The sequence below is a fragment of the Oryzias latipes genome, chromosome 13 (genome assembly GCF_002234675.1).
Source record: "Oryzias latipes chromosome 13, ASM223467v1".
NCBI classification, from domain to species: domain Eukaryota; kingdom Metazoa; phylum Chordata; class Actinopteri; order Beloniformes; family Adrianichthyidae; genus Oryzias; species Oryzias latipes.
The window spans coordinates 18,644,177-18,653,706 of NC_019871.2; the positions used below are offsets into that span (position 1 = coordinate 18,644,177).

The following is a 9,530-nucleotide window of genomic DNA, read 5'->3' on the forward strand; positions in this document are numbered from 1 at the left end:
TTTTCCTATACTGTTGGGCAGAGAACCATGTCAAAAAATGAAACTATACACAATAAAAGCCCCTCCTCAGACCGGCAGACTGGTGCATCCCTGCGTGCTGCCGCTGGGCGGCTGCTTGGAGCGCGGTCCGGACCGGGACCGGTCATATGCGCTGCGTGGAGCTCCACGTGGTTCTGGTCCTGCGTAAAAGCAGAGCAGAGAAACTCCGAGAGGGAGAAGCTTCCGGAGCAGCATCATGTCCCTGTACCGCAACTCCGCCTGGTTCCTGAAGGGACTGACCGAGTTCACCAGGTGAGACACCTGTCCTGTTCTTTGAGTGCGGACCCAATAGACTTTTCTGGACTTACAGACACATCTGCAGGCAGAAGCTCAGGGGTTTTCCTAACAGCTTTACTTTGCAGGAAAGACCCAAGAGAGAAGGTCAATGCTGTTTTTGCTAAATATGCTCAGTGATTTTTTTTTTTTATAGAAAACTATTTACTGAAACTGACTGTTTTTTAAATAAACGAATTCTTAAGATGAGTTTACCATCCATTAGTTGTAATCAAACAAACAAAAAAAAAAAACGAATCAACGTCTAAAAGATCAGAATAAAGAGCAGTTATTTCATTTGAAAATTGACCTTTTGGGGTCTTCTGCTGTTTAAAGATCCAAACATATGAAGATGCAAAGGTAAAACAAATGCTTATTTACTTTTGCTTTAATGCTTTCAAGAAGTTGCACATCTTTTAGCACGAACTTTTTTGTAAAATATTATATTATATTATATTATATTATATTGTTATATTTTTTTTTGAAATTCACAAACACAGCAAGTAAAGTCAAAAACAGAAGAAAAAGCTCAAAGACGAGGATGCATTTTAACAACTGGCATAACGTCCATCCATCCATTCATCCATCCACCTGTCCGTCCATCCATCCCTCCATCCATCCATCCCTCCATCCATCCATCCATCCATCCATCCATCCATCCATCCATCCATCCATCCATCCATCCATTAATAAACCCAGCTGTAAACCAGGTGAACCCTTTTCATGTGGTTGCTGGAGCCTATCCCAGCTGTTGGTGAAGGTGGGGTTCAGCCTGGATGGATCACCAATTCGTCCCAGGGCCTTGACAGGTTTAACATCTACCTCAGTAATGATGGTGATAATATAGTGAATATGTAATTCATTCACTCAGAAAAAACGATTTAAAAGACTGATTAACAGAAAAGAATTGAAAAAAGCAGACTGATCAACATTAAAGATTAATGAATAAGGCTTAACAGGAGTCACAGAGATATTTATCTGTAGTTAGACAATAAATGGTCCTGAATCATGATCATTATTTAATATTGACAGATAGGGGGGGTCTTCCCCTTTGGATCCCAGCATGCCAAGTAGTCTGAAGAGGTGCTTTTGTTGCCGTTTCCCTCCTTCCCTTTGTTTGATGTTATCTTTTCTCCCAGAGAGCAGCCGCTCCGTACTAATTACTCTCTGCATGACACCAACGAACAGAGCCGCCATTTAACCTAAGCCCCTCCCCTCCCTGCTCGCCCCCCCCCCCCCTTCAGATGCCGTCAACAATACTATCTGCAGTACAATGAAGGGAATTGAGCTTGTTGGGAGCGCACAGGCTCACACACGGAGTCTGACCCCGAACCCTCTCACATCAGAGACGATGCCAGGCACACCCCATCCTCCTTTGTCCCTGTACTGTAAGGCTGTGGGCGTGGCTGACCTTAAACAGCCGCCATCTCTAACACACACAGAAGTAAACTGAGATGTGCTGCTGACAATCTGCTGAAGCTGCGTGTGCTGCTGTCTTGCAGGAATGGCTTCCTGACAGCTTCCAAGCGATTTGTGGAGAAGGACTTGGATGTGTCCGTGGCTGGACGCTCCTTCATGATCACAGGAGCCAACAGTGGCATTGGGAAGGCTGCTGCCATGGCGATTGCTAAGAAAGGTAACATCATCGTCAGTGGAACAGCAGCTGTATGAGCACAACTACATGTGCAGAGATACTGATGATGATGAGTTGAAGGTGTCGCTTTTGACAGACAGGGATAGACATGTTCACAGGGTTAGAGTTGCCTGAGTGTCCTGCGTCCAATCACAAGAGTGCATTGTAGTGTATTTTAATACAGTAACACTTTGAAAACATAAAGAATTGAACATACATGCAGAATTATGATCCATATTTCAGCTTTTACTGATCATAAGAAATTAATCAGAAAGCATAGTTATAACTTAATTTATATAAAAACTTAAGAATTGGAAAATTATGAATACAATATTATTGAGATATGTATAAAGATACCAGAACCAAATACAGATTGAAACAATAAAGGAAGAAGTTCGCAATGTTCTTCTGTGGTTCCAGGTTGTAGTTCATGTCAGAGATCATCATAGATGTCACTGAAGATGAAGTTGGGATTTTACTGGACTCAAACATCCTAAAACCAGCCATAGACACAGAGGAGAGCTTCAGCAGCAGTGTTTACATGGTCCAGCGCCAGATTTCAGTTTTTGTCTGCACCTGGTTATGATCCAATGTCAGACGTCACCAACCTCACTCCAATTTTTGTCTCATTTGTCTCACTTCCTGACCCAAGGAAGCTAAATAAAGAATGGGTCAAGGTGAAATGGTAAATGGTGAATTCTTCCTTGGAGGCCCACCGTGCTTTACAGTCTCTCACACACACCTGCATGCACACACCGTGGCTCAACTGCCTAACAATGGTGCCAACATTTAAGCACCAGGAGCAATGTGGGGTTCAGTGTCTTGCTCAATACATGGGCAGGCAGGAACCGAACCTGCAAAGCTCTGATCAGAGGTCAACCACTTTACCTCCTGCAGCAAATCTGACTGTCTTCCTGATTTGCTGCAAACCTTCAAAGTGTGTGCAGAAACTCTGGCAACAGGGTTCAAGCTTTAGGAGTCCCAAAGGAAAATTCAGAAGCACAAAAAACTTAATTTAATCTTTCTGGGATGATCAGTCTGAAAGTTTGTTAACAGATGAGCTCATGAATGCCACAGAGAGTGTGACGCCTCAGAGGAAGGAGGAAGCTGACAACTGTAGCTCTGTTGTCTTCCTGTAACTTTATCAGGATGTTGATTGGAATCATTTTAACCCTTGTGCTATCCTATGGGGTCAAGATGACCATTGACGTGTTCTCCCTACCATGACAAAGGTGGATAAAGGTGAAGAGGATTTCATGTAATCCATGGACACCAGTAAAAATCACAAATCATTGAAGAAAAAAGTTCAGCGCACTGTCTTGTGGGGTCTAGATGACCCAACTCCTAATGTCAAAGTGCCCAGGATAGCACAAGGGTTACGCTGGGAATCATACAGCTTCACACATTACAATTCAATATATAATGTTAGTATTCTGTAATTTTAGATTATTTGATTTATTTCTAATAAATCCGGGATAGGCTCCGGCAGCCCCGTGACCCCGAAAGGGACAAAGCGGTACAGAAAATGAATGAATGAATGAATGATTTATTTCTAGTAATTACTTTGGAATCAGTGGTACAGATACCAAAATGGTTTCACCAGGACTGGAACATCTCGAAACTTTCACTGGTGTTTCATATTTTCCATGGTTTCTGTCAACATTTTTTAACTTCCTTCAAAGTTTTTTTCATTCTTTTAGTCTTAGCAGAACCATGAAGTGGAAGAAACACTGCTTTAACCTCCAAAGCTATGTTTGAGCTAACCCTCTACACATGTAGTCACAAAGTCACAGTTAAGCAGACTTAACAACTGTGGCGATATACCCTAAATGTGATGTCCATGCAAGTTGATGCCAGGTCTTAAGAGAATAGCGTAAAGTTTATTTTTTCATTAAACAAAAGACTGACTGTACATTCCTATTTGAGTATTTTTACAGGCTATAAGCGATCCACTTCCTGTTTACCTTTTTTACCTTTGGTGGAAAACCTTCATAGACTGTGGATAAAGACGTGTTTTCACTTCTGTCAGAACTGAACTACGATCTCATTGGAGTCTTTAAGCGAAGACCGGCATCACCTGAGATGACTTTCACTTTGTCTCTATTGAAAAACTAACTTGATCTTTTGAGGGGATGACTGAGATTCTGCTGAGACTGAGTTCGTGATCTCAGGGGGTTATTTACACGTTGGGGGGAAATGAAAAGGGAGATTGGCTGATGTGTTGAAGAGAGCTGAAGGGCAAATATGTTTACACTGCAGATTTCTTTAGTGGTCAGGAGTTATGTGTGGTAACTGGAAGTCGGAGACTGTGATTATAAGCAGCTGATATGAGTCTTGGAGTAGTGCCGCTGATCCTATGTACAAAAAGAAAAAGGCCTTCAGGGAAATTGGTTCGGATTATGTCAAAACTACTTTGAAGGGAGATATTTCAGACAAACACCAATGGGAAAATCCTCAGGACAGACTGAGTAGAGGATGTTCTCCATTTCATCAAATTAAGTCATTTAATACCAAATATTCCATATTACTTGGTTCTATGGGCTAATCTCTGTGACAGGGGGAACGGTCCACATGGTCTGCAGGAACAAGGACAAAGCTGAGGAGGCCAGAGCTGACATCGTCAAGGAGAGTGGAAACAAAGTATGGTGAAAGTCAAATTTACCCAACAAAACTGGTATTAGAGCTTGGTTACAAGCTCAATATGGTTTAATTTTGACTGTTTTATTACAGGAAGTCTATGTTCACATTCTGGATTTGTCTGAGACCAGGAAGGTCTGGGAGTTTGCTGAGGCCTTCAAGAAGAAGTACAAGGCTCTCAATGTGCTCGTAAGTGGCATTTCTAGTGTCAATGTTGGTGCAAGTTCAGAACCAGAAACAGAGTATTAGCCTCACAGCTTGCAATTCATCATTTATGCAAATGATAATCTAACACGACCTTGTAGATCAATAACGCAGGCTCCATCATGAGTCAGAGAGATGTGAACGCAGAAGGCCTGGAGAAGAGTTTTGCTGTAAATGTTCTTGGTGAGTCACAACACAAGCATGAAGTGTGAAGACGATGACCATTAGGGGAGGATGGAAATGATTCTGAAACCCTCTGCAGGTATTTACATCCTCACCAAGAGCCTTGTTCCTTTGCTGGAGAAGAGTCCAGATCCCAGAGTGGTGAGTCTGTGCTTTATACGGTCAGTTATCCAGTTTACACTCTGAGAAAAACAGAGGAAGTTCATGAAAAGGGATCCAATGGCTTTTTTTCAGATTAACAACACTTTCTAATTTAAATGGATATAAATGGAATCATAGAATTGCAACTGTATTTATAAAACAAAATCTACATGAAATGTTTATATTAAGTCTACAATGTGTCAAACATGTGTTTCAGTGATAAAATTTACTTTATTCTGAAGCAAAATAAAATATTACTGGAAAATTAAAATAAAATATTGATTTATTTAAAAAGGAACTTTGAATTTATTTTTTAATGAGCTTTTGAAAGTTTTGATTTATTAGTATGTGTTCTTTTACAAAAGTCCTTTTTTTTTCTCCATGTTCAGATCTCAGTGACCTCAGGAGGAATGTTGGTGCAAAAGCTCAGAATAGGAAATTTACAATCTGAGCGCGGTCGCTACGACGGCACCATGGTCTACGCCCAGCACAAAGTAAGAGCCGCTCACTTTTTCAACAGTTAGCCTGCAGTAGAACCGACGGAGGTAGTTTGGGCATTTCCATCTCCACATCGACGGATGCCTTTGAGCAGAGAAGTCCTTAAAATGTCTCCCAGGAAACAGGGCATGGGGCGGAGCATGAACTTGTACTTTGAAGGTAGAGCGTGGACTCTGGCCATGGGGGCGGAGCATGGACTTAGGGATGGATGGGCCTCTTCTTGAGAGAGCTGCTTCTAAAATCATAGATCTTAAGGGGAACCTCAAATGTCACAATTAATGCCTACATTAAGATAAGAAAAAGAATGAGGAAGGATGATAACATTTAAGGTTACAGGACACAAATACAACACACGTTGAAGGAAATGAGAATGAATTTTAGTTGGTACAGAACTCAAACTCAGAGTTCCTGAAGAACCCAGTTGATTTCTGTCTTGTTGCAGTCCTGTTGTGTGTTTTGTCTCTTTGTGTTCACAGACACAAACAGCCTCAGGGAGCAGCTGTCAGTGTCCTTCAGATCTTTGCACTTTAACAGCTTTGTGTCTGTTTGTGTTCCAGAGGCAGCAGGTTGTGATGACAGAGCAGTTTGCAAAGACTCACACTAACATCCATTTCTCCGTCATGCATCCTGGCTGGGTGGACACTCCAGGTAGCCCCCACCTCTTCACCTTTTTCCTGTAAACACATCTGAACCATCTTTGCTCTAACAAGATAAACCTGCTTCCTTTCTTTATATTCGCCGTATCCTAGCGGTAGCCAATGCCATGCCAGACTTCCATCGCTCCATGAAGGAAAGTCTGCGCTCTCCGGATCAGGGGGCTGACACGGTGGTGTGGCTCGCTATCTCCGAGGTTGCCATCACAAACCCGAGTGGACGTTTCTACCAGGGTATGCTGCGAAAACATTTTAAAGAGCTTGAGACATACTTATTAGTCTCTGAGTGTACTGGTATTAACAATGATGATCTTTAACAGCTTCTACATTCATGTATTAGATCTTTACACAGTTTGGACAGAAAACAGCTCACTTCAATTCACATCCACCGGACTAAATGATTAACAGTTTTATTGTGAAATCTAGGCTCCAGAGACAACATGAGTTTTTTATGTTAGCCATAAAATACAAGTGGAATTGTGAGGTTACAGGGAGCAGAGGTGAAGAAGGTCAAAGGTCAACAGTCCAGAACAACAGAGTTGAAGAGAGGTGAAGAACCACATTGGAGTAGGTTGGACCGGGTGGAGGAAGGTTTCAGGTGTGATGAGTGACAAAAGAATGAAAGGTGTGGAAGACTGTGGTGAGAGCAGCGATGTTGTTGGTTCAGAGACTCTGATGCAGAAACAGGAAGCAGAGCTGGAGGCAGCACTTACCAAAGAGATTCTCTTTGGAGAATGACCAGCATGGATAGGTTTAGGAATGAATCCATCAGAAGAACAGATCATGCAGAATGTTTTGGAGATAAATGCAGGGAAGCAGATTGAGATGGTTAGGACACACTAAGACATGGAGCAGGGATAATGTTGGTAAAAGGAGGCTGAGGTTGGACATACCACGAAAGAGGAGGTTTATAGATGTAGAGATGGAGGACATGATGGTGGAGGATGCAGAAGAGAGGGTTAGATGAGGATTTGCCTTAGCAAAAGGGAGCAGCAGAAAGAATGAAGAAGAAGAAAATAAAAACTTATTGGACAGAACATAAAGGTGTAAAACTGTTATGCATTTCAGAGTAAAAAGGAAATGAAAACAAGCTGATTGATGTGAATGAGCCTAAACAATGGGGCTGGAGTGTGGACGTGCATGTGCATGTGTGAGGACATTTGGCTGGTGTCCACTGCAGCTGGAGTGGTCTGCTTTGGTGCCAGATACTGCCAGAGAGGAGAGCCTCTGCGATCACTCTAATGTGCCCTTTTGTTCTCATGCGTACTGTCCTCTATTGGCCTGACAGAAAAAGGTCGCAGCCTAATGTGAAAGGATGTATACATCCAGCACTGGTGCTTTCCTTTGATTGGTCTGATGATAACAGGAAATGAATAAACTGTTAATGTTTTGTTCTCTTTATTGTTTTTCCCCACATCCTACAAAAAGCCTGTGGATGCGTCCCGAGTGTTTAGTCCAGTGAGCTGCATGCTCATGAATGCAAAACAGTGATTTGTTTTTATATACTAAACTATCATTTGAAAAAGATCTATAAAATATTTGAGAAAATGTAGTTTTTCTTTCTTTGACCTTTTTGAATTCAGTGTTTCTAAAGCATTACGGTCCAAAAACATGCTTCATAGGTAAATTGGTTACTCTAAATTGTCCCTAGGTGTGAATGTGAGTCTGCATGGGTGTGTGATTGTGGCCCTGCGACAGACTGGCGACCAGTCCAGGATGTCCCCAGCCTTCGCCCACAAGTGGCTGGAATAGGCTCCAGCTCCCAGAAAGGGACAAAACAGGTTTAGAAATTGAATGAATAAAGCCTTACTGTTCCTCCCCCTGCACTGCTCTCTACTCCTTACCTGGATCAGGTGTGTTCAGTCTGAATGTAAAAACACCAGTCAGCTAATTAGCAGCAAGCATTGTGTGTGTGTGTGTGTGTAGGTGGGTGGGGGGGCTAGAAACAGGCAGGCAGGTGGTTGTGGATGAGAAGGGTTGGCGAGTTTTACAGAGAAAGGCTGATTTTAAAGGTGTTTATCGGATGCTCTGTAAGTCTGAGGTTCTCTGCAAAGATTTTAGACGTTTGCCGAAAGTTAAAGTGCATCTCTGCAATGAAAAAGAAAACTATTTTTTTTTCCCACAAAGACATTCCACTTTTCTCCAAAACTGCTGAAATGTCACACATTTAAAGAAAACATCACTTTGTGGAGCCAAATCCGCTTTGAGGTGGGACTTTGCTAAAGAATGGTCAATCAAACAGAGCCAATGAGCACAAATGACAGAATTTGGACAGAATCAGTTCAGCAAAATCGGAACCAAGAACCATGCAGTACTTAAACTGACTGAGACTTTGTATGCGAAAGCCTCTGGTGCATGTGACTAATGGGAAAACTTAGGCTCAGATGTCATCAAAGGTCCAATATTCTACTTAAAAATGTAAAAAAAAATGCATATAAAAATCCAGAAAAGTGCCCGTTTAAATCTGTCCTGATAAACTGTGTTCTCTCTGCTTCTCCACCTGCTCAGACCGAAGGGTGGTGTCCACCCACCTGCCGCTGGCGTGGACCCACAGCTCCCCTCTGGAGGAGCAGAAGTTCATGTCGCTGTTGGAGGAGCTGGCCAAGAAGTTCCAGCCACACTAAGCCTGCAGGAGGCCCCACCAGCACTAACCTGGACTCAGAGGTTCATCACAAAGACTCTGCAGAGGGGGGCTCAGCTCCATCCTCCTCACACCTGATGGGGACTCTGAATGCTTTGGAAATCCTGCCTTCCAAAAGCAGAACTTACAGCTGACATGTGATGCTCTCTAACTATCAGTGTGGTTGTTGCTGTGTCATTGTTGGGCTTTGTAACTATTATAGGTCAACATAACCATAACAGGCTTGTACGTCTGAGCGTAAAGCTGCTTCTGAGAGAAGACCCCGCCCACTCAGTGTCGCTGTGATTTCATTAGCAGTCATCCAGATGGGAATCTGATGACCAAAATCACCTCCATCTCTTCGCCTCGTGTGGGTTCAACGTCATGTGGTGCTCTGCACGCTTACGAAAAGAGTGTCACCTTACTGCCATGTGTGTGCGTGTGTGTGTGTGTGGGGGGGTCAGCTTATTGTCAGCTCTGTTGTTCAGCTTCTCTTCAGTCAAAAATGAACCCAAACTGGACATGCTTACTCTATAAAACACAGCATCTATCACCAATTTAAGGTTCTGCCGCGCACCTCCCCAACGCTCGCTGTAACTTTGACTGGTCTTCATGTGTGAATAAAGAAACTTACAGATTGCTACCAGAT

The 9,530-nt window shown here is 42.7% G+C and overlaps 1 protein-coding gene across 1 annotated transcript; it reads left to right on the forward strand.

Annotated features, from left to right (window-relative positions):
- The first annotated feature begins 159 nt into the window (after positions 1 to 159).
- On the forward strand, positions 160 to 9,524 carry LOC101157874 (dehydrogenase/reductase SDR family member 12). Its single transcript, XM_011482661.2, has 10 exons — positions 160 to 291; positions 1,815 to 1,948; positions 4,503 to 4,585; positions 4,676 to 4,771; positions 4,888 to 4,969; positions 5,049 to 5,110; positions 5,500 to 5,604; positions 6,166 to 6,256; positions 6,358 to 6,495; positions 8,770 to 9,524. Exons 1-10 carry the CDS (start codon positions 236 to 238, stop codon positions 8,883 to 8,885), a joined length of 963 nt encoding a protein of 320 aa, XP_011480963.1. The 5' UTR covers positions 160 to 235; the 3' UTR covers positions 8,886 to 9,524.
- The last annotated feature ends 6 nt before the right edge of the window (positions 9,525 to 9,530 follow it).

Coding starts and splice junctions, on each gene's coding strand:
- LOC101157874 (XM_011482661.2), top strand. CDS start 236: ATGTCCCTGTACCGCAACTCCGCCTGGTTCCTGAAGGGACTGACCGAG. Junction 5,111..5,499: donor AGAGTCCAGATCCCAGAGTG/GTGAGTCTGTGC, acceptor CTCCATGTTCAG/ATCTCAGTGACCTCAGGAGG. Junction 5,605..6,165: donor TGGTCTACGCCCAGCACAAA/GTAAGAGCCGCT, acceptor TTTGTGTTCCAG/AGGCAGCAGGTTGTGATGAC.